Source organism: Periplaneta americana, chromosome 7 (assembly GCF_040183065.1).
Source record: "Periplaneta americana isolate PAMFEO1 chromosome 7, P.americana_PAMFEO1_priV1, whole genome shotgun sequence".
NCBI classification, from domain to species: Eukaryota; Metazoa; Arthropoda; class Insecta; order Blattodea; family Blattidae; genus Periplaneta; species Periplaneta americana.
In genome coordinates, this window is record NC_091123.1 from 118,245,382 (window position 1) to 118,271,246 (window position 25,865).

The 25,865-nt window shown below is 36.2% G+C and overlaps 1 protein-coding gene across 3 annotated transcripts in view; it reads left to right on the plus strand.

Annotated features, from left to right (window-relative positions):
* The window catches only part of LOC138703391 (ras-like GTP-binding protein RhoL), a 204,237-nt gene that overhangs the window by 98,953 nt on the left and 79,419 nt on the right, over window positions 1–25,865 (plus strand). The window contains exon 1 of one of the 3 annotated variants that reach the window (XM_069831219.1): window positions 14,555–14,973. The exons of the other annotated variants lie outside the window; for them this stretch is intronic. Coding sequence (XP_069687320.1) covers window positions 14,971–14,973 — 3 coding nt within the window. The 5' untranslated portion in view covers window positions 14,555–14,970. Of the gene's footprint in view, window positions 1–14,554; window positions 14,974–25,865 lie in introns of those variants that run through there. 3 annotated transcript variants of the gene reach the window in all.

The window sequence follows — 25,865 nt, forward strand, 5'->3', positions numbered from 1 at the left end:
TTGAAGAAAGTGCAGATATAATTACTGTTATTCTGTAACAGTTACACTGTTCTTGCTCTGCAGAATATTAAACAACAAAAGATGACACATGCAGTACATTTAGGAAGAAGAAAGAGAAACATGGACAGTTGCTTATTAAAACAGACACAGAAACAATCGTAATTGGCTTTCTTGTGGGTAGCTGAGGAAGATGTCTGTTTTATTATAATCGCCACTTTCACAATGCCTAGAAATACTTGGAATGATCCTCAACAAAACATCTGCACATCTTAAGAGGCATTGTTACACTAACTACTCCCTCATTATCTTTCGTTATGGAAGACGGTATGCTATTACGAAAATAAAAACACTTCAGTTTGTAGCTTTGATGTAGGTACACCCCAGTGAGATAATTATGCGCAAAGTGTGTGTTATTTTTGAGACGTGAAGTGTTGTATTGTTTTAAAATAGTAATTTACATAAGTACTACATAATGTTGTTATTAATGCAAAACTGAAATAAGGAAATTAATAGAAGACTTTGGATCTCAATAAAATGCTTCTAGACTCGTATTCCACTATTAAGTTTTGATAGTTTCTTCCTGATATCGCATAGTTTGAGTGTAATTTACAAGTTTCTTAGGATATATGAAAATAATTGAATTATTATAACATGTAATTTGTCCTTTCCTGAATGCAGTTTTTACTATCTTTTCTTAGGTCGTCGCATATACACACAGGGTCCGGCAAAAAGATCTGACTTTTTTAAAATGAGACGACACAGTTGTTTAATAATAATAATAATAATAATAATAATAATAATAATAATAATAATAATAATTTTTATTTGAAAGATAATAATAGTACACTTTTGGTTGGCGCTCCCGATGAAGCAAAAGCTTGTGGCCGGGAGTGAAGTATTACCGGTACCCCAGATCACATATATAACAGACTGCTCATCCTTATGTTAAAATCGGTAGCACTTTGAAGAGAACAACCGCCAGGATCGCCACCCGTCCGCCGTAAACGAACATGAGATGGCAGTACAGTCCCTAATACAATTGAAATGGGAGTTATGACGTGACTTCTTATGTAACAACTAGATGGCAGCATAGTAAACCTGACAAAAGTTGTTACCGTCAAAGCCTATAAGGCCGAGCAATCTGGGTGTATATGATCTAGGGTATTACATTGAATAATTAAAAAGTAATGTAATTTGGTTTTTATTCCTTTATCGAAAAGAGGCATTATTGACATTTACTGATACAAAACAAAATTAGGGTTTGAAAATTACACCCTCTCCAAATAACGTCCATTTTTTCTAATGCACTCCTGGAGCCTGACTCTGAAGTTCAGTATTGCCCTCCCTACCATATCGTACTGTTCTTGGCCTTCCTGTTGACTTACGTTGTGATGCTGAAGAAGTTCCGAAATTGTTTAACTACAATAAAATTTTGTTGCAGCCCACATTGAAATGTTGTCAGAACCTACGCTGTGTAAGAACTACAGTAAAACCTGTATTAAACGACCACTGCTGGTTCCATGAAAAAATGGTCTTTCGGAGGGGTGGTCTCTCAATAGGGGGAGTTATTTTACACATAATGGGTTAAAATGTTTCTATGTTAATCAAATAAAAACGTGGAAAATATTGCTAACAATAAAAGCTTCAAATCAGAACCTTATTTTTTATTTTACGTTATTTTTCAAAATTTCTCCTTTGATTCCCTTTCACAAAATCATAAATTGAATTCTGCTTAAATTTTTTACATTTCCTTTTTACAATTTCATTTTCAAAACTATTCTTTAATATGTTAAGAAGTTAATTTATATGCTCTCGATTCATACAGTCTTTCAGTGGTGCCGATTGTTGAATTAACTCAATATTACATAAGGCTTGTTCTAGTCACATTTTTTCGGATTTAAATTCTCTCTTGACTTCATCCTCATCATCGGTGGGTTGATCACCGGATTTTTCTAATAGGTAGGAGGAAGAAAAATAAATTATTGCACTGTAATTAACAAGTAACGATTTGATTTTTAATGTACAAAACGAAAAGTAAAACCGTCATACGGCATGAGAAATCTTATCTTTCAAGAAACTGTTCAATAGTGATGCAAATAACCCTTTAACATACCTCGGAGGCCTTTGCAAGTGGTCATTGTACCTTTTTCGTAGCAATCCCCAACATTCCTTAAGGGATTAAGGGCAGAGGTGGACATTCAACGTGAATACGATATCACTTACCAACTTTGCGAAACATCATTTTAACTTCTAATACTGTATGAATTTCTTGGAATTTATTTAGGCTACAGTAATGTAATAAAATACTAAATTGTAAATTTTTAAAATACAGTATGGTCTTTTAAAAGGTATAAAATTAAGGAAATGACTATTCAATCACTGGTCGGTGGTCGGGGAGAGAGGTGGTCTCTTAAAAGGGGTGTGATTTACATTGATTTTATGAAGTTTTAATTCGGTTCTTTAAAAAATCAGTCTCTAGGAGGAGTGGTCTCTCAAGAGGGGTGGTCTTTCAGACAGGTTTTACTACTGAATTATTTGTTTTGAAAAAAAAAAAAGAACATATCCATTGCAAACGTCCGACGCGATGCGTTCCATGGACCCAATGCAACTGAAATTGCATCCATAATGGTGTTCATTCCCTATCGTCCCGCCGCTGAGCGACTGTCTTAGCCACAGTTACTGCCAACCTGAAAACGTCAGATCTTTTTGCCGGACTCTATATATATATATATATATATATATATATATATATATATATAAAACTTGACTGAAAATCTGATTTACATATTTCTTCTATTTTTCTGGATTTCCGTTAACCAGTTTCTTCTTTATTCTGCTATATTTTTATAGTGATGTAAAATAGTAATTGATGACAAGATTATTGAGCAGGTTACTATCTTCAACTATTTGGGATTTCACCATTAGTATCATCATTGACATTACGGTGTAGGCCATAAGGCCCATTTCAACTCTAATCAGAACTGCATCAGAACTAGTTCCGCCATGTTTTGTGGATTTTCCTGGATTTCTTCTCCCACGAGGATTATAACTGTATATTCTTGTAATTTATGTTTCTGGCATACGCTGTACACTTTGTTAAAATGAAAGTGGCCGGTCTCTTGAGCAGTGAAAATTGTCTAAGTCCCTTCGGGTGAGCACGCAGTTCACCACCGTAAACCTCCGTGCGCCGCTTTAGTTAACTCCATAATACAAGGCGCTGATTTGGGCTACCTCCACAGCATGCTTCGAATCTCCGTAGAGAATTTTTTGTTTCGTCCTTTCTTTTATTTTTTACAACTCGTTTTAGTGTAATGTAGTCAAATAATTTTGCTTATGTTACTTCATATTACTTACAGATAATTACAAAATTGGTGAAAATTTGTCGTTATAATTCCAGGAAATTAGGATATATTTTGTCATCAGAATTATGGTTTTTCTTCTTGTTTACAATTACTACGTTTTGGCCCTGATGATCATGGACTTAGGTTAGTATAATAATCATATTCCCTGTAGCACAACGTGCAAATTAATTATTGCCATTTATTTAACCGTCGATATACTGTATTTACTGAATATTTCTTAGGCAATAGAGTGCAAAGCAGCAGGGATTAATAAAATCATTAACACAAAATTTTAATTTGAAACCCTCTGATTGTCGCTTTTAGTGTCACTTTCATCTATCGTCAAAAGTTTCTATGACACGAAAAAAATAATAAAGCGAAAAGTATTCTGAGGATAAAAAAAATGTCGAAACCCTGTTATATTTTTACTGATGCATAAAAAAAAGCTTTGTAGCTTCGCGAAGATTTGAACTTGCAACCTCACGAACACTTAGCTAACGCTCTATTACTACGCAAGAGTTTCACTACAGTAAGTACTGCATTGTAACGAGCAATGGTCGTACTCCACTTGAGAACCTATTATACAGTAGGCCTATATAGTGTTTGTTTTACTGTTTAAACACTCTGAACGAGCTGTCTGTTTTAAATCTCGTATATGATTTTTTTTTTCGGAAGATTTTAGTGATTGATAGTTGTGTTCCCCATTATAGGCTACCTATGAGAAGAATATAGCCTATTCAATCTTTTGAACAAAGCCTGGCTGTCCCGAGCGCTCACGGAAATACTCGATTCGACATTTTTAGCGAGGGTTTCCGGTGGATGATCAGCGTTTTTCGTATTCATAAACCAGTGTTAGCGATATGATGTGATATGATCTGAATTCTGTACAAGTAACCAGTCGATAGCCGGGGCTAGCTTAGTACGCTCGTAGCGCGTGCTGCGAAATGTCTATGAATAGCACCCTTAGACGCCGGCCACTTTCATTTTGACCAAGTGCACATGCTGTGTCCTTTTATCTTGATATCCTCTTACAGTCGAAAATAAAATATAAATAATAAACTACACAATTTTGGAAGAATATACGGTCCTTTAGAAAACATTTAAGACACAAAACATTCAGATCTACACAATTAAAATTATATAAAGTTATGGCCACATCTATATTCAAATATGAATGCGAAAACTGGACCTTGAACAGATTAGACAGACGAAAAGTAGAAACGTCCGAAATGAAGTATGTGATAGCACTAGTAAGTGTTCCTATTCGTGACTGTAGACGAAACGAGGATATATAAATTAACTGCAAATATTCAACATGACTGAACTAATAGAGAAAGGGAAACAAAATTGACATAAACACATTCTAAGAATGGACGGTGGAAGACTACCCAAAGCAGTTATGAATTACAGACCAAGAATATGCAAGGATTTGAGTAGGCCCAGGAAGGAGAAGGTGGCAAGATATATCCTCCAGGTGGGATGGAACAGGCCAATAGGCCTAACACGGATATCTGATGATGACCATGATGGTTTGGAGTTGTAGCGAAGAATATGTCACTGACATTTGTCTGTATAATTTGGATAGACGATGTTTGCTCATTTATAATTGATACTGTTACCAATTCTATTATAGTAATTTATTTATTTATTAGTATTTTTTTTATTTATTAATAATATGTGTGTGCTGAACAACAGCCAGAGGCCAATTATAGTTCAGCACAATACACAAACGGAAGATACAAAGGTACAAGAATAAATAAAATAATATCTTAAATCAAGAAAAACATACATAAATAAAATTGAGAACAATGATAGCAAATACTAATAAACGAAACTATACTTTAAAAGGATCTAAATTGTTCCCATGCACATTGGCATATTTTATGCATCTACAGACTGGAGAAAGAGATTTTGAATTTCTGTTGTAAAACTTTTTTTGAAATCTTAAACTCTTTGTAGGAATACGAAGGCTGATACTGTTTATGATAGACTTACAATCAATATCACCCTTGATAACTTTGCAAAAAAAATTGATAATCAAGATTTTTACGTCTAGAATAAAGGCTACAACAGTTAAAATATTTACAGGTAATCTCATCATTAAAGTCAGGGGAACTGGGTATAAATCGAAGAGCACATATGGAAATTAATTTTCTTTGAATATTTTTCAATTTCACCGAATCAGTTGAAGTAATGGAATTCCAGGCTAATAATAATAATAATAATAATAATAATAATAATAATAATAATAATAATAATAATATAATGTCCTTATTCTAAAAGGGAAGGGACAACTCTAATATTACGTAATCATAGTGAACTCTAACACTAAAGCCCAGTTCAGACGATGCTTGTTTTCTTGGGTGTTTCCTTGCTGACTAGCAAGCTGGGTGCCGTGGTGGGTACGGTGCTGGCTTCCGTGTTGGCTACGGTGAGGGTTGTTTTTTTCACGGAGCTGGCTCTTTTCACTTCGAATTGGAAAATCATCTGCTGTTTTTTCTGTTGCCAACACGCATGGTCAAAAAGAAACTAAACCGTGAGTGGAAAACAACTAAAGTCCTACATTATCAATAGTATATGTCGTAATAAGGTAATTAAGCCATAAGTACAAAGCAGCTAAAGTCCGATATTTAATTGCTGTTTCTTAGAAACTAGAGAATATAGAAAAAACAGGTTTAGTTGGAAAAACAACGAACATGGCGACATGGTTTCAGTGGTGATACTACTGTATATCATCGTTGGTTCCAGCCTGCAAACCAACACGAAAAATAGCAAGAAACCTACCTTCGAAATCCACCAAGTTAGCCACCAAAGCAGCCACCAGAGCGCATTACTTCCAACAAGTGAGCACGCAGGCTAGCCATCTACGCAGCCAACTTGGAATCCATCACGGAAACAAGCACCGTCTGAACCGGGCTTAACTCCTCTTTGGCACATTCTAACCCCAAACCATTCAACCGTGTTGAGGTTTGCTGAGTATCTAGGTTTCATTCAGGCATCCCCACCAGACCAGATTCTTCCGCACGTCACTAACCAATGATCGGAGAAATGCTATGAATATCACAGTTGAATTGAGATCGGCCGTAATGATGTAAATTTATATTATGGGGAAACGAAAGAATTCAGAGAAAAACCCAAGGGTCTACTAATTCCTTACAATATCTCTTTATCTTCCAGGATTCTCTTCATTTTCAGTCTTTCTTAGATGTCGGCATTACTCTGAGAGTTCATTGTTGTCAGTCCTATGATAGCAGTTAATACAATTGCAGACTTCGTACGTAAAATTATTTGTTTTTCCAAGTTATTTTTGTTTTCCATTAATTCTGTTAAAAATAACTGTAATTACAGTATTTTATATCAACGTTTTCGATGGATATCTGAATTATACATTTGGATTTAAAAATAGACTAGTCAATAGTATGACGATATAACGTGACGCAACACAGAACAACCCAGTCAGATGCTCATACTGGTATTCGAACCCACGCTTCCGGTACAAGCTCGGCCCACGTGTGCCCCCGACATGAACTACGAAGCGGTTGGAATCAGGATCTCAAGTTGATTACTTTAACATGATGTGCGTAATTAACATTTCAGTTCAGAAAAATTCATTAATTTTCTGAAAACATGTTAGAGCTAGAAATCACGAAATTCGCCAAAACATCATGTTGTAATTTAATTATGATTTGTACAATTGTAATTAGACCATATTATGCTTGAGCAGCAACTCTGAGTGTGGAAATGTCAGTTCTGTGACGTGTCCCTGACTACATCTTCGAAAGCATATTTATTGTCATTTAGAAATTAAAAGAGTGAAACACAAAATTTTACAGGATTAAATGTTAGCATATCCCTGTCATTTATTAGTTTATTGCAAAAGACAGTCATTGAATTGTTTCTTTAATGCTCTAAATATTATTTAAATCAGTCCCTAATAGTTGGTGTCAATTCTAAATATAACATAAATGTATGTAATAAAGTTTTTTTTTTGTTTTATTTTGTAAAACATCTCTCGACCACTCAGCTCCTTACACGACCCCCCAAGGTGTCGCGACCCATATTTTGGGGACCACTGGTTTAATGTACACAATTACAGGACATATACTGTATATATGAAGGGTTCAGAGCCATAGTGGGCCAAGCGCCATATATTAAAAACGAGAGTTAAAATTAAGTGATTGCCATAATTCAATGAAACATACAGCAGGTAATATAAAGTATGCATATTAAAACTAAATGGTATGTCAATATTCATTAAACTATGGTATTTACTTAACTTTAACCATTGATTTCTCCGTTTTTAATAAATGGCGCTTGGCCCACTATGGCTCTGAACCCTTCATATAGTTGTACAAGTTATATTGTACTTTTCACTTACACGTTTGAGTCATCAGAAATTTTAATTGTGTAATTAAACAAGTCTTCGTGCTGTATATTAAGGAATTTGGAAAAATCTTGTAATAAAAACATTTTTGTCCATAAAATTTAACGGTACTACAGATCGATTTAAAGAAGTCTATTTCAATGTGAAATTTGATTGGAATTTACGCGTTATATAAAAAACAATGCTTCAGCACGGGTATTTCCAGGTTCACTAACTAGTGAAATAAAGATACGAGCAGATAACTTGAATTCGGGACATTACTGTATCACACATGGGAACGGTACAGTACGCATTTCCCTGGGTAATATTGTTGGGACTGCTTCCTCGTGCAAGTCTCGCATTCCTTTCTTTGTATCTCACTTTTATATACTGTATACCTGTCAGTGTCGCCATAGCTCTTACATAACTTTATCGTAAACTTCAAAGAATGTTTCTATCCCACGCGTTGAGAACTATTGAAGATTCTTTTATACTCCAGTTTTTAAAGAGATTTCACTATATTAAACTATCTGTACATTTCTCAGTAACGTCGTAAACTCAGCAATACTTAAGTAAGATCTAGTTGTAGATTACTTACGTAATTACCAAAAATAACGCAGTTAGAAACGTTAGCAGGGAGATTTCTTATAGTAGGCTAGTTCGGATTCTCTTGACTATTTCGTTTATATGACGTCATTCCATTTTCGAGCAATGAAGTGTAATGAAATTTTGAATTCCAACCAATCACAGTCAAACATCGCGATAATTTTTGCAGCTAGATTTATCGCTATCAATTTATCGCATGGTCGTTCTTTTGTTTAATCGGTGTCGCCAACTGTTTCCCCGTAAATTGATAAGCATGAATCCATTAAGATGCATATGTTCTTTCAACTTAACGCATTCAAACAATGAATGCAAGATTGATTGCTAATATTAATTAATATATTTACGCAGTGAAGACGATTTTCAAAACGGTGCACCGTGTAGACACAAAATCTTCATGCATCTTAATTGAACGTACGTTTTAAACTTGATCATTTCAATATTCTTCCCAGACCGGATGCATACGCGCATGGAAAACTGAACTGTGCAGATGCAGCTTCAGTCCCGTTACACACTACAGCGAGAATGCGTTTGTCGATCTATGGAAAATGCTCTCCTATAGCACGGAGTAACTGTCGAAATAAGACAGATGACACATGGTCCCGCGCCCACAGGTAACTAACCTAATTGTAACCTATAAAATAAAGTCAGATGTTCAAATTTATGTAACATCAGCGCATATCAAACCCAAAGACCTTGTATATTACATACAAGGTCGTTGATCAAACTGCCTTCCGTATGGCGTAATAAAATATGTTTTAATTATCTATACAGAGATGGCTTCACTGTTTAGCAATATATGTCTCGCTGTAGTGTGAATGATAAGCATTGCTGTATAGCTGTATCCACACAATATTTCATAGTTCTTAGTTCTCGGTGTAATGTGTAATGTAACGACGAAGTACTAAATAAAGCGTGAAATTCTACTTCCACATCTTCATCTTCTAATTCAATGTCCATTGTAGCCTGCCTGAAAAAAAAATTACACTCCATTCAGATTTGAGAACTGCGTTTTTAACAATTCTTCATTTAATTAATGTATTAATCGGGTTATTTGTAATTATATTATAAAATGTTTAAATTATATTATGATTTCAGCAGATAATGAAAACGTATTTCTGTTATAATAATAAGAGAAAAGTGCAGTAGGCCTACATGTAATTACTATTGTTAAACCTGTATTTCGCTTTTCGCAATTGGCATTACTAAATAACATCCAATTTTTTTATTGCAGTAATCGATATTCAATCTATCTCAACTTCACAATTTCGTCCACACCTGTGGAGTAACGGTCAGCGCGTCTGGCTGCGAAACCAGGTGGCCCGGGTTCGAATCCCGGTCGGGGCATGTTACCTGGTTGAGGTTTTTTCCGGGGTTTTCCCTCAACCCAATACGAGCAAGTGCTGGGTAACTTTCGGTACTGGACCCCGGACTCATTTCACCGGCATTATCACCTTCATATCATTCAGACGCTAAATAACCTAGATGTTCATACAGCGTCGTAAAATAACCCAATAAAAAAATTCACAATGTCTGAATAGGTTAAGTATTCGTAAATATACAATTATTAACAATTTGTGAGCGAATTTCAGGGATATATTGTTTATATTTTTATTTTATTCACTAAATAGTCCTAATAAATCTCAGACCTCTCGTGACATTACTACAGATAATTACTTAACTAAGTAATTACAAAATTATTTATAACTGAAATTAAAATTCATTAAGGAAATTTTGAACAGAAGATCAGACACGTAAAACCTTGTATTTAGAAAGGAATGTGTTTATGGAAACAAAATAATTTTGCGACTACTGTTGTGCGAGTAAATGAAGTGATCGAGAACACTTTTATTAGACATCCTATAGATTTTTAATATCATTCGAAAGAATATTTTTATCGCTATGCATTACTTCATGTTTTATACAGAAGCAATATACAGTAGTTACTATGGTAACAATGCAATTTGTTGATTCATTTAGTGTTCTGCCCAAGGGCAGGTCTTTCACTGTAAATCCAGCATTCTCCAATCTTTCCTATTTTCTGCCTTCCTCTTCGTTTCCTCATATATCTTACTGTCGTCTATTATCTGATATCTTCTCCCGTTTACCATTCCTTCCAGTGCATCCTTCAATAGGCAGTTTCTTCTCAGCCAGTGGCCCAACCAATTCCTTTTCCTCTTCCTGATCAGTTTCAGCATCATTCTTTCTTCACCCACTCTTTCCAACACAACTTTATTTCTTATTCTGTCTGTCCACTTCACACGTTCCATTCTTCTTTATATTCATATTTCAAATGTTTCTATTCGCTTCTCTTGGCTTCGTCGTAATATTCATATTTCTGCCCCATACAATTCCACACTCCGTACAAACCACTTCATAATTTCTTCCTTCATTCTTTTTCCAGAGGTCCGCAGAAAATGCTCCTTTTCTATTAAAAGCTTCCTTGGCCATTGCTGTCCTCCTTTTGACTTGCTGGCAGCAGCTCATTTTGGTGCATCGGTCCTCTTTCAACCTGTATGTATGTATGTATGTATGTATGTATGTATGTATGTATGTATGTATGTATGTATGTATGTATGCGTGTATGCATGCGTGCATGTATGTATGTATGTGAAGAGTCCACTGCAAGAATGATGGATGTCATTTGGAATACATTTTGCAGGAGAAGCAATTGAAAGTTTGAAATGCTTAGCGCTCAAAGCTCAACTGTGATTTATCGATCATTCCTGGACAATGACTATCAGTGTTAATGCAATATAACTCTCTATGTACATTCTATATGTATTAAGCTATGCATTGACAGTCGTGGTTCATTTTCGACAAGAAAGTGACATCCATCATTCTTGCAGTGGACTCTTCATATATAACCAGAAATTTTAGTTATACAAAAATGTAGGTTCATGCTTACACTCTATCAACCTGTTTGGTATCCTAGGCAGAAGCAGCGACCTCGGAAATCTTAACTCCGGACTTCCTGAATGTGAGGTACTTAATATTCTACGAGGTGACTACCCTTTCTGTTTGCCCGTGGTGCCATTCAGTGCCTTGCGCTTATTCTTAGACATAGCGCACGTCCAAGCGTGGAGAGTATTTAACTCATGCAGACATCTTATTTATGTGGACGTTGTTATGTAGATTGCCAAACGAAGGATAACCTTTATATTGACAAGGAAGACTCATCAAGTGATAATGGATTTTCACAACGGTTTTTCCCTCATACGTTCCATTTAAAATAAATCTCCACATAAATTTCTACATCCGGAGAAGGCCTAACCTTCGAGGTATGATTTTCGAAATAATCACTTGACCTCATACAAGTCTCATATTTCCATTGCCATCGTTAAGAAGAAAATGTTTAAGGCCCTAAATGTTTATGAATTGCCGTCAAAATCGGGAAATCTTATGAAATCTCACTCTTCAAGTTGTTTCAAGAAGTATGCCTATATTTTCCATCTGTCAGTGACCATAGCATTCTTTTGGTAGACTCGTGGACCAGTTACCGAGGTAGACAGGCTTATAGAAAGAATAACTCCAGAAGGTAAAAATGGTAGAAGTGTTAACAATTCCAAAGCACACAACTCTGATTGTCCAGCCTCCTGACTTTATATCTTTAGGCACTGGAAAAATTTCATTCGAAAATTCTCTGATAGTGTTTTGTTACTTGGCAGGAATATTATATTGCATCAGAGACACAACGTGAAAAAATTACAGTCCTCAACACATAATCAATAAAATTTTCATTTCCTAGTTACAGGGTCGTACTGAAAGTCATGAGCAGCACATTGCTATAATTTAAATTTCAATAATGTAACAAAAACGATTATATGATCAATCAACAAACTTTACAATATGTATTGCCATATTGCGACGTCATTAACTTTTATAATGTAATCATAGGCAAAATGGTCGACAACGATGATTCGTTTCGACAGCGTGTTGTCTTTAAATTCCTTGTTAAAGAAGAAAAATCTGCTCCTGAAATTCACCTCGGACTTCAGTGTGCATACGGAGATGTGTGCATGGGCATCAGCAGTGTTAGGAGATGGGTGAAACATTTCGAAGATGGGAACACGAGCATCCAAGATGAGCCTCGTAGCGGTCGCCCTCGAATTGCTTCCACGAAACGCAACAAGGAAAGAGTTGATGAGTTCTGGAATGCATTTTGTTTGAATTTCTTGAACCTGACAGACCATAAATGCTGTCCGCTATATTCAGACAGTTATTAAACTCCGTCGTGGATTGCGGGTAAAACGCCCTGGAAAGATGATCATCCTGCAACACGATAACGCGTGGCCTCACACTGATCGTGTCACCGTGGAGAAAATCAGAACATTTGGGTGGGAAACTCTTCCGCAGTCTCCCTACAGTCCCGACTTGGAACTCTCCGACTACCATCTTTTCGGTTCTGTAAAGGAGCAGCTGCGAGGTCAACGCTACAAGACGCTGGAGGATATCCTGAAAGCAGGGCGTCAGAATCTTCGGGAAGATGAAACGGACTTCTACAGCAAGAGAATTTTCAAACTTACAGAACGGCGGGTAAAATGTGTGCAAAGAAGTGGAGATTATGTTGAAAAGTGACAGAAAAGTCTGTAGATTAAGATGATCTTGATTTGCATGATGTACCTGATTTGTCTAAAAAAAATATAAATTAATATTTATAACAATGGGTTGCTCATGACTTTCAGTATGAACCTCGTATGTGAATATGTTTAATTATGACTGGCATAAAGCCGGGTACCTTGACATCAAACCTGATAAATTCGTCACTCCTATAGAATTCTGTTTTCACGTTGATGTTAAAGCTGACTGTGAGGAACTTATTTTTCTTAAATATTCGTGGTGCAAAGTTCTGATGTGTTTTGAGAATTTTTACAACGATTTCCACTACTGTGATCAATACAGTGAGTAATTTCAGATGCTTACATTTCCTTATTTCTTCACAGACTACTCTACAGCAATTTCGTGAATATTATATATCATTTTCATAACTTATATTATTTAAGGAGATTTTGACAGTACGGTATGCAGCTAGATAAGATTTATTGCCTGATATGTCTAGCACATAGCATTGTTTGCATTAGCTTGTTATAGCTCTGGACTGAAGAATTTAAAAAATACATATCTCGAAAACTAGATCCTTTCCGGATGTAGAAATTTATAGGGAGGTGTCCTTTTTCAAATGGAAAGTACGGGGGAACAATCATTGTGAAAATTCATTATGACTTAGTGAGTCTTTTTTGTGAGTGTTAATTAATAAAAACATGAAATTCACCGTGAATAAATATCTACTTTGTAAGAAGTTGTTGCTTACATTGATGGAATCATTTAACAGGTTACGATCACTTCCTTTCTTCCTGCATTATAACAGAATATACTATAAAGAGGAAAAGTAAAGACTGTTGATTTAGACAGTTTTATTAATTAACTTTTTTTACTGTATAATATAAGCACATTAGAAAATGCCGTGAATATTGCCATTCCCATTAATTTTATCAATCTGTATGTGAGTAACTTTTTATAGTTAAGCATGTATTGTGCACAGAGCACAACTGAGTAACATTTTTTTTTATTATTATATTAATTTTTTCCAAATAGGTTAGGTATATATGTGGACTGTCCTTGTGGATAGGAATGGGCTGTTTACATTTTCAGTTTATCGGATATGACGTAAAGATTTTCCATGTTAACCGAAGCAGAATTTCCATTCCACAAAATCCTTGCATTTTTTTCTCAGTGTAGGTCAAATATAGACATCACACGTCAAAAAAAATAACTCCAATTGTGTAAATTAACAAAACTAAAAAATATGAATAAGCTATTAGGTTGTTTAATTACATATATTATTCACTCCACAAAGCTTCATCACACTTTAAAAATAGTTCGCTGCAAACGCTCCACCTTTTATAACAATTTAATGTGAACTGTACTGTTAAACATGTTTGTAAACATTGATCTGCGACTCAGCTTTGTGATTTAAACCACTGTTGACGGCAAGAACTACCAGAAATTCCACCCAGCCCTTTAGGCACCCGCATGCCGTAATTGCTGTAGAAAGATAACATTAATTTACAAAGCTATAATCCAAACCCACCATCTTCCTCAACATTTCCTCCCTAGCACAAGTTTTCATAAGTCTGCTTGTTCATTTTCGAGTCGCGGTATTCCTGGCTGCTTCCGTCAGCAAGTTGCACTTATCCTAGCGACAACGCCTCCATACTAACAAACAGCTAAGCAGATGTGCTTGACGGCAGAGGCGAGGTGAAGAATACGTATGTATGGAAGCACTCTCTCTTCCTCTGGCAGTACGCTAATGTACCTGTAGCACTGCACAAGGACAGCGCGTGCTGTTTAAATACAAACGCTTCAAGTCTGCGGTGTTTGAGGTGTGAAGAGAAAATGAAGACCTAACGAGTGGCAACATAGTTTGTTTTGAAAGTTTGTTACTGTTATTCAAACACTAAATCGTAGAAATACTAATCATTTTGTGTACGTACTTTTTAAGACGTTCAGTGTGATTGCAAATTTCGTAGCCTTCGAATATTGTGTTACTCCGTGTTTCAGATGTTTGATGACGTTAACTTTAGGATAGAACAAATGTGAGAAACATAATAGTGAAAGTACTGTGTTAGTGAAGTGAGTGTTCAAATTATAATTCTACAAAACATGGTAAGTAATTAATTGGCATTAAATTTCTAGGCCAATCTTCGATATCTCCCCACACCACACACGGGACTAACGTCTGATTTGCGTTTCGTTATGGATTAGATAGCTTATATGAGGGAGCTGAGTGACATGAGGCCTATGTATGCGACAAGGTTGGGTTAGTTGAGGGAATAGCTAAGTGACGTGAGGCCGAGGAATGTGAAAAGGTTTCAATGACTTTAGTATAATTTCTCTCCCGTGTGTAGTGTGGACAGATATCGAAGTTTCACCAATTTCTGTTGAAATTTCTTCTTGAAAGTCAGTAAAACTTGAAAATAAAAAAGTGATTTTCGTTGTTTATGCCATGAAATATTGAGTCGAACAGGGAATAGAGATGTGTTTTCTTAGCCTCTACAGAAAGGTCGTAAGGGATTAGCTTAGCTCTCCGGTAGCCTTTACCTTTGGAAATACACCGTGTTTATGTATTCAGTCGGCGAGTTGATTCTAATTTAAGGGTGGGGCCAATTAGGTCTATACCCCTCAGTTTAAAATTAAAAGAAATTAATAATTGAGGTACTACTAAAGAAAATAATAATTTGAAAATTGTACTTAAATATTAAAATGATTTAAGATTAAAAGAAATTAATAATTGAGTAGTACTACTAAGAAAAAGTGTGAAAACTGTACTTTTAATTAATATTAAAATATTCGATTTTTATAAACGCTTAATAAATAAAAAGGCGAGCTAGTTAATGATTTTGCTCTAATGAAACCAAACCAAGACGTTACTCTTTACTACATTAATGGTTGTTAGCTCTTGTAAATGAAAGTTTTTTTTTTAAATTGGAATTAAAATTTCTTTATCAGTAAAATTGTGTATTTCATATGTTCCCTCTACATCATATTAACAGCAAGTGCATGTAAATTGCGTATTGTACAAGTAGCAGAAGTAGTTAAAACCAGGCCTATATGTGGAAGCTGAAAATTTACTATAAAATGGAGTACACTTGACCATAAAAATAAATACATCATGATATCAGTCCTATTCGTAACTTAAAATAGTAAAAAAAATACTTTAGAGAAAAAAAGTAATTATACAGAAAACTAGATCAAAGGAGGCACCATTTTTTCATGAACAAGATGGGTACAAAGTCCCGTTACCCTCTATAAATACCTCAAATATATCCATTATTTATTTAATTCCGGGCATAATTCAGACATACATCCACTTTACATTAACTGTGTGTCCTAAATGTCTGAAGGGTGAGTATGTTCCCCGTCATTCTCCTCACACAAAATAATGCGTCGCCAGGTTCGGTGCGACATTCTATAATCTGTTGGAAAGCGCGTAGCATAGCGTCCTTCAATTCATCAGTGATGTACTGTTCCTGTGCAGCAGTGCTCTTGATGAAACTGCACAGCGCATTGTCACAGGTTGTAAGGTCAGAGCTTCGAGGTGGCCAGTTGAGAGACGATGGTAAGATGGGTGACCCACGACCAATCCAGAGTTGTGGAAACACCTCATCGTCGCCCTGGGTGGCGCAGTAGGCATAGCGTTGGCCTGCTGTGCCCGAGGTTGCGTGTAGCCCAGGTGCTTAAATGCGACAGGCTCTTGTCAGCAGATTTATTGGCATTTAAAAGAACTTCAGCGGGACAAAATTCTGGCACACTGATGACGCTGATATAACCTCGGCAGTTGCGAGCGTCGTTAAATAAACACAAGAAAACACCTCATTGAGGTACTCACGAACGGAAATGATAAAATGGGTGTACTGGTCACCCATCTTACCTCTCTACTGACCACCTCGCAATCCTGACCACACAACCTGTGACAATGTGATGTGAGGTTTCATCAAGAGCATTGTTGCACAGGAACGGTACGACACCAATAATGAATTGAAGGATGCCGTGCGACTAGCTTTTCAACAGATTACACCAGCAATGCTGAAGCGAATGTTACACCGAATCTGGCGACGTATTTTTTTGTGAGGAGAATGATGGGGGACACACTGAATCTTTGGACACTTAGGACTCGCAGTTAGTGTATAGTGGATGTATGTCTGAATTATGACCGGAATTACATAAATAATGTGTATATTTGAGGTATTTATAGGGGGTAACGGGACTTTGTACCCACCCTGCACAGAGTACTAATCACGTGGGTTTATTTTCCGGCATCCAGTACTAATTTAGAACTGTTCACCTGTTGTAGCCTACGTAATAATGAGTAGATGTATTGCCACCGTAATGACACGTGCTGATGAGACCTGTAATTTATGTACCTTAAATTTGCTCAAGAGATACAGATGCAAATTTCTGGACAGTAGGTATTTGTAGATCTGCACCGCACCAGCAAGAAAGCATTTTAGTGCTAGTGAAGATAGAAATTATTGTTGAAGAAGGATATATTTCAATATAATTAACAATCTTTTTTACATTTAAATGATCCGTTCGCTTGTGACGTCTGATGTAGACAAATGGCTGCGATCTATCCGTTCATTATCACTTACAACAGATGAATAGTTCTAAGTTATTCTGTGAAAAGTATAGGGTGTCGGAAAGAAAACGTTCTTAGTACTCTGTACTATTCGTAGTGTTAAAAATGGTGTCTCATTTGGTCTAGCTCTTCTGTAGAATTACATTTAAAATATGTTCAGTGCATCTGTTATTCTATTATAAAATCTTCTTTTTTATGGATAAATTTACCCCAGTGGTCAAGTATACCCCAATTTATGGTAGAGAAAATAGTTCATTTCAGAGGAAATAATAATAATAATAATAATAATAATAATAATAATAATAATAATAATAATAATAATAATAATATAATATTATAATAATAATAATAGTTTATTTAACCTGGCAGAGTTAAGGTCATACGGCCTTCTCTAACACTCAACCTGGAGTAAAATTGCGATACAAAAAACACTATACAAATTTACAAAGTAAAGTACACTACAATTTTACACACAAAACTGAAGAATATAGGCCTAATCATAATATAATGTAAACAACAAGTCTGTAGAAATCAGACATATAACATATAGAAAGAAAAAATGCATAATAAAATGTGAATAGTAGGTCAAAATAAATGAGACATACAAAGTATAAAAATATAAGGCAATGATAATATTTATAATAGAGAAGGAGTATGCTGTGCTATAAATCCTACGAAGTATTCTCTAAAAACTCTTGCCCTCCCCATGTAAACTGAAATGTTGCCCCTGTTATAATACCTATGTGAAAGTTACGACGAAGATAAAACTTCCTTTTCTTGCCCTGTAGTCGGTGATGCGCGCATCGTTAGCCAGACTGCCTAAATGTCAGATTTTCATATCTTAGAACTTATACGAAGGATCAAGACTCAGGGGATTCAATTAGAATGTGTGTCGGGTAAAGATGACGTTGGGACGCGATTGCCCGAGGTTCTTGAATTTCCTGTCATAATACCACTAATTAGCCCCCACCACTACCATCATAAATAAATTTGAGACAAGGAGAAAAGTCTGTAGGTTGCAGTGAACATTACGTCATCAGATGTGACTTAGCAGTAGGCTCTTTGGACCAAGTCCACGAATATCTTTCAGGCAGGGGCGGACGTAGGATTTTTTTTCGGGGAGGAATTTGAGGAGATAGTAAAAATGGAGTAATGAGAAATAAGTTTATATACTTACAATTTGTTTCCGAGTCACAAACATTTACAAGTTGGCCTGAGTAGCTTAGTCGGTATAGCCTTCTGTGCTCGAAGTTGCGGGTTCTACCCCAACCCAGCTCGATGGCATTTAAGTGTGTTTAAATGCGACAGGCTTCATATCAGTCGATTTACTGGCATGTAAAAGAAGTCCTGAGGGAAAAAATTGCGGCACATCGGCGACGCTGATATAACCTCGGCAATTACGAGCGTTGTTAAATAAACCATAATTTTTTAATTTTAACATTTACAATGACTGCAATACAAAAAGAATGACAGAATGACATTTGCAGAAGAAGGCGACGAGGCTTCTTAGACATTTGATCCAGTACTTCATGAGCTTTTACTTCTACATTTTTAAATGTATACATCAAGGCCAGTCCATTTAATCTGTCTGCTCCCATCGTGCTCCTCAAGTAAGTCTTCAAATACCGCAATGTTGAGAACGACTGTTCTGGTGTTGCTGTAGTTACAGGCAACGTGCAGAAAAGTTTCAGCGCCTTGTGAGTGCAGGGAAAAACAATTTCATTGCACCTGTTCAAAGATGATATAAAATCAGTAGGTATTAGGTGAAGATTTTTCTGATCAAGGAAATTTATTCTCCACATCTTCAATTCATTGAAGAAAGACTCTGGTGATGCATCAACATCATTGGGCCACTGATCACTAGAACCTCAACAGCAGTTTCTAAATCTTCATCTGATGCTCGCACTATGTTTTTAGGCAGCAAAGTTTGTATGGACTTTAGGATTCCCTTATGATTTAAAAACCTGTCCTTGAGCTGACTAATGAAATAGTCTAAGAAGAGAAGGAAAATTAAAAGCCTAAAATACTCTTCATGACTCTCTGTCTTTAAGTAAGAATGCTGTGTTTGTCTCCCTGCAGTTCTTGGAATTTAAAACTTTAGCAGAGAGAATTTACGTGGAAAACTCTCTAATTCCTATGTACATTCACGAATTAAAATTAATATTATTTTTGTTTCTTGTTTCGTATTTTTTTTTCTTCAAAATTTCGGGAGGGGATATATCCCTTTAATCCCCCCTTGCATCCGCCCCTGCTTTCAGGGATAGGTAATTCGCTGTGTCTGACGTCGTCCATCAGAGCCTTGAGTACAAGGCAGTGACAGCATTTTACCCGAATATAATGCAGTAATAATAATAATAATAATAATAATAATAATAATAATAATAATTTACATCCTATTTTAGTTGGATATTTAATTATTGTATCACAACTGCTGGGCTATTTAATGTCGATGGGATTGGTGGTATTTTGGCGGATAAGGCCATGGATTTTACATGACATTCGCCTTACAGTTTGATAAAACCTCGGAAAAACTCAATCAGATAATCAGCTCAAGCGGGAATCGAACCCACGCCCGAGCACAGCCCCGGATCAGCAAGCAAACGTGATAGCGGCTGAGGTATATCTGTTCCTATGTTATTTTTATGAGTTGTACTGAATAAAGAAATGGCGAAATTATGACGGTAGGAACTGGAGTATCCTGAGAAAACTTATCACCACAAATTTCATTTGTAGTCGCCAAGATTTTAAATCATGTCTTTGGCTTGAAAATCCGACGCTCCAAACGCTAACCAGTAAGGAAACTTATACTAAAAAATAGGTTCTACGATAAATCTCGTTAAAGTGAAAATATTGACGTAAATAGGCTTACTAAGATATTCTGTCATTTTTATTAATGGTAACGGTAGATTAAATAATAAGGCCTATAGGCTTAATATGTTTTGTTCAGTATCTACTGTTGCAGCTAAACGTAATTAAGATTGCGTAATAAAGTACATATATGACGTAAGATATTAACAAACACACATGTCTGAAAAACAACTCTCCTGTTGTAGCAAAGTGCAAAATGTACGAACTTCGAGAGGAGGTGTTAGTGATAATTTGATCTGCATTTATTATAAATACACTTAATGGAATTTTATGTGCATAATAAAATGCTGATCTTATAAAAAGTCTTCATAATGACTCCCATTGAAACTACAGTACGGCCAAGGTCCTTTGTTTGTATGTGTACCGCACATAAGAGGAACCAGTCCATGAGTTTGTATGTCTATTCGTTTCCTCGTCCAGATTTCCTCTGCATACTGCAGCGGTTTTAGTGCTCTAGTTAGGTTTTGAATTTTATTAACACCTCTACAATAATGTGAAAACTTAGAAACGGAGCTGTGGTGGATATCATAGTATTCGTAGACACTGAAATAAGTTGTGGCACAAATGAAAGGTTTTCAAGTTTGATAGTTTTATTATTACTTACTCTTTCTGTTTTCATATAGTTCATATATTTCCCGTTGAGGTCAGCACTGTGCAATATTGTAATCAAAATGTACTTTCACAATGCTATCAAAATGTTGTTCCTATTTGCTCAGTGTTTGTGTTGGTATGTTTTCATTTCCGAAAAAAAATATTTTTGTGACTATTCCTCAATATTATGATCTTCTGATTTTTCCTTCCTAGAAGGTTCGGTGTTCAACCACAGACGACGTAATAAAACTTTGAAAAATATTGTATAGTCTTATAGTTTAATTGTATGCTGTAAGTTGGGGGTAGATGAACTACCGGGGCATTGGAGCCATGTTCTTAAACGTGTACAAGTTTTACTGTGCACACGGGGAACTTTACTTCCTCGTGTTGAATATACTTATCCATTCCAAGGCCAGAAACAACTAAAAAATGATCTCCTATTCTCCATATGATTATTTAATGACTATGGCTACTCTTCTAACACCTCTCACTTCCAGCACTACTAAATAAAGAAACAATAATTCTGAAATTATGTATTAATTGGTAAATTAACAATATTAATCTGTGGCTCAATTGTCTAGACAAAGAACCAAGTTCAGTTACCTCAAAATTGTGATGAACTGAACCTCCGGATATTGGAAAGAAAAAAGTGAAAGGGTAATTAGTAGACCTCGGACTTTTAGGTCCTAAAAACCTTAAATTAGGTACCTAAAATAGGTTCTATCACAATTCAAAATAGGTCCTAAAATTACAAAAATAGGTGAACAAAAAATGACATTATTTCATTTCCCATTACAAATTAGCCGAAATATTTGACATTATTTCATTGTACATGTCCATAATTAGAGCCAGAGTAAACAACTAACACCTTTCTAAGTTTTCCATTGAGAAACTGCATCGCTTCTCAGATAACACCATCTTATATGCCGAAAATGAGCGTTCCACATCAACTGATGACACCAGAGCATATTTAAATGTTGGTATTAGATGCAAGGGAACAGCACATGCATGTTCAGATGTTTTGCCAGCCAAGATGTCAGCAACTGTGCGGAGAACTGTCAGTCCTGGGTTTTTTTGAAGCACTGATTTGAGTTTTTCAGAAACTTTCTCACCAACGTAACCAGGAACCAAGTTGATTTTTTCTGTCACCTCTTCTATCAATCCCAGTTGCGTGTAGACCGGTTTGCCTGAAGACTCTAGAGCATTAATAATGGGGACCAGAAATACATAATGTGATTTGATGAATGCAATATCCCGGGCAATTGTTGGGTCCTGCAGAAGTTTTTAGCTGAAGTAATGCTCATTGCATCCTCCCCCAGTTTCAAAACAAAGTTCTTAATGTCCTTCAAATGCTTGCTGTAGGCTAATATTCCACGGCCTGTAATCATGTTCCCCATCGGGTAAGAATAGGTTCTGGTGGAAGTGGCACATTGGGAAGTTGCTCTCGAAATAATTGAATCCTCGTAGGTGCTTTAATAAAAACCTTTTTAATTGTGGAAACCAGCTTATTCCCTTGTGGGTATTCAAGCCGTATCGTCTCAGCTACGCGATTCATGGCATGGGCAAGTAAAGTAATATGGAGCAAGGTAGGGTAAAATACTTTAAGTAATTTAACGGCAGCAATCATGTACGGGGCTGCATCAGTGTAGATTACTAGCTGCGATTGTTATCAAGGCACGACTGGCATACAGAATTACACAGCGTTTCCATATTACCAACTGTAGAAATTGGAAAATGTAAAATTAGGTAAAAATAGTTTCTAACGTGAAATTAGGTATTTTTAGGTTGTATAGGACCGCCATTTTCGAACATATATTTCCATAATTCGTATATATACAACTTCTCTTTTGTATATATCATGAGGAACAAAATAGGTTTTTACCTAAAATCCGAAATTAGTGTTGTGATTTTGAATGGAGAAGAGTTTAATTTGTAAAAGTATTTGCTGAAGTTAACTATACTAGACAATATTAAAATCGTTCCACTTAAGATAAATTGCATGTATATGGTTTGTGTCTGCAAGTGTGAATTTACTAAATATCATTATTATTTTTTTAATTGTTAACATTAATTGCAAGTGTGAAACTATGGGCAACTTAACGCAACCTGTCTTATTTTCATGTTGGTGCTACTGAAATTAAGAATTCAACAGGCCTATTAGCATAGAAGTGATCAAGGGTAACCTAACTGACCTGCCTCTATTATGTGCATTTCAAACTGGCGGATCAAGGTCACGTACAAACGTAGGCCTACAAATGTACAAACCACGCACGTGTCACTGAACTGAAAACTGTGAACTGAAACACTTAATTCCAGCTGTCCCAGCTGACTTTAGTTCAGGAGAATGGTCGAGAATTGGGGTAAGCACATGACAAATGCAGTCCTTTGTTTGACCTTGAGCCGCCAGTTCGAAATGCACATCCCAACACAGTTATGATAAGAGACATGATACTAAGAAGGGAAAAACAACTAACAAGGGAACCTCCCCAACTGGGAAGCGAAGCGGGACACGATTATGGTGCGGGCAAGAATGTACAATCGCATAAACAAAAAATCCCTACGAATGACCGTTACCACGCCATTTATGGGCCCAAAATTAGGTTGTCAATTTTTTATTACAATCGGACGTTCCCTTGTAAGAGGTGTGTGAGCCGTCCTTGAAAGGATTTAAAGGGACTGCGAAAAATAATTTATGGGAGCTCTAAGCCAGTAGGTTACTTGTCTCACTCTATCTCGCCGTTCTTCTGAAGGAACCTAGTAAAATTTTGAAGGGAAAAGCAAAAAAAAAAAAAAAAAAAAATGGACGTAACCTATTAAGTACCACTGTAACATGAGGAGAGGGGAACGTCACAGTATACTATCCGAAGAGGCCGTGCGAGTGAAGCCGAAATTAGCTCGTCCATAAATTCTTAAGGCCATATTCATAGACATTCTTAGCGCGGGCTTCCGGTGGATGATCAGCGAACTAACGTTTTTCGTATTCATAAACCAGTGTTAGCGATATGATATGATATGAATCCTGTACAAGTAATCAGTCGATAGCCGGGGCTAGTTTAGCACGCTCGTAGCGCGAGCTAGCGAAATGTCTATGCATAGCACCCTAAGACACGATCAGATTTGCGAAAACTTAATTTTGGAGAAATGCCGAAATAAATTATGGGAGAGCTATGCAAGTCCATGGCTCATTTTTAGAGTCATCCCTACATTGTCTTAGCGTCTTAGGAAAATCACAGGCAAGATGAGTTGTCACAATTTAGAAGACTAGCTAATTGGCTATATAGTAACCCTCGTAAAACTCTGCCATCATAATACGTGTATATATTCTTATCCTCTTAGTGTCGATGTCCAGAAAACATGAGAGTTCATTTCCATGTACACCTCAATGGCATAGCCACGCACGCCTTTACCTTATAGATATCATAAGAATTGCATATATTTGCTATACAAATATTTTAAATCGGAAACTAGTTCTCTGAAGAATCGTATTTGCATCGACCTAAAGAAACTTCAGTTAAGTAGTCTTCTAACCAATGGATAACGGAATTCTGTACATTTAGAAGACTAGCTAGACTAGCAGCTGAAAACCTGTACTCCAACAGGTTTAGAGGCACAGAATGCTAGGAATTTCACATCATATCCTTAACACTTCCAAACCAGATCTTCCAGGATTTAACAGTAATTTATTTTAACATACTATTTACAAAAACCAGGAAGTAATGGAACCATTCTGCACTTGATGCGTAGGTATGTTTATATCGCCCTAAGAGCACAGTTTCCTTCATTAACAATTTACTTCAATAAGGGGGCGGGAGCCAAGTTAAGCTCTAAGTCCTGAAATATGAAATTTAATCTGTAAATACATAAGCGGGGCCTATTGTTGTTTAATGAACGTGCTAAAGAACAAGATAGGTTGAAGTAAATCCAAATTACACATACAAGATCCCAACCCTTTCTACCCTTATTTATGCATCTGAGACTTCGACTTTAACAAAACGTGAAAAATCTAAAGTAAAAATTCGTGAAAGGAAGATGAGGAAAATATTTGGACCACTTCAGTGTAATGGTAGCCGAGAATGGAGAATCAGAAAAACAAAAATTACAATTTACGAGTATATAAGCACCCAGATATAATTGCAAAAACAAAAGTAAGACAATTTAAATGGATAACTTAAGTTATGTGATGAGAGCTCCACTAGAAAGGGAAATTAGAAAAGTCACAGAAGAAAAATCACTAGGTAGATTGCGTGTGAGATCGCAGAGTGGCAATTACGCTTAAGTCAAAATTTTACCTGCCAGAAACCCATCAACTGCGCGCGGCGGTCAGTTGGGATATCAGTGGGTATATATTATGAACTACGCGTGGCAATCAATTCTGGGTATCCTATATCAACTGCGCGCAGGGGTCAGTTTTTGCATTTTCCTTCCTATTTTTCAAAGATTTAGCACTCTATATCACCTACTTGCTGGAGACAAAGAAACGTTAGGCCGAATACCCAGAGCAACCATCTGCTGATTTAACTATTAATGTTCTTATACTCACAAGCAAACATTCTGATGGAGGCAGATAAAAAAGTTAAATTTTTTTTCTTCCACCAAGTTAATAATGTTAAAAGAGTGCTTATACAAATTTTGGCCACTCGACCGCAATTACGAGGGCCGTAAAAAAATAAGTTCGTCAGGGGCCGTTAACAGGAAAACAAAAACACAATTTTATTGGACAAATTTATTGGAACGGACACAGCAATTGTTGAGCTATTTTTCAACATATTTTCCATCGGAATTGAGACATTTCTCATATCATGGGATCGACAGAGAGAGGTGCAGACGCAGTCAATAGCTGCTTCCGATCTGAGGCGCCTGACTTCTACGACACAAAAATTGATCCTATGGTATGACAAATGTCTCAATTCCAGTGGGGGATTTGTTGACAAATAGCGCAACAATTGCTGTATCTGTTTCA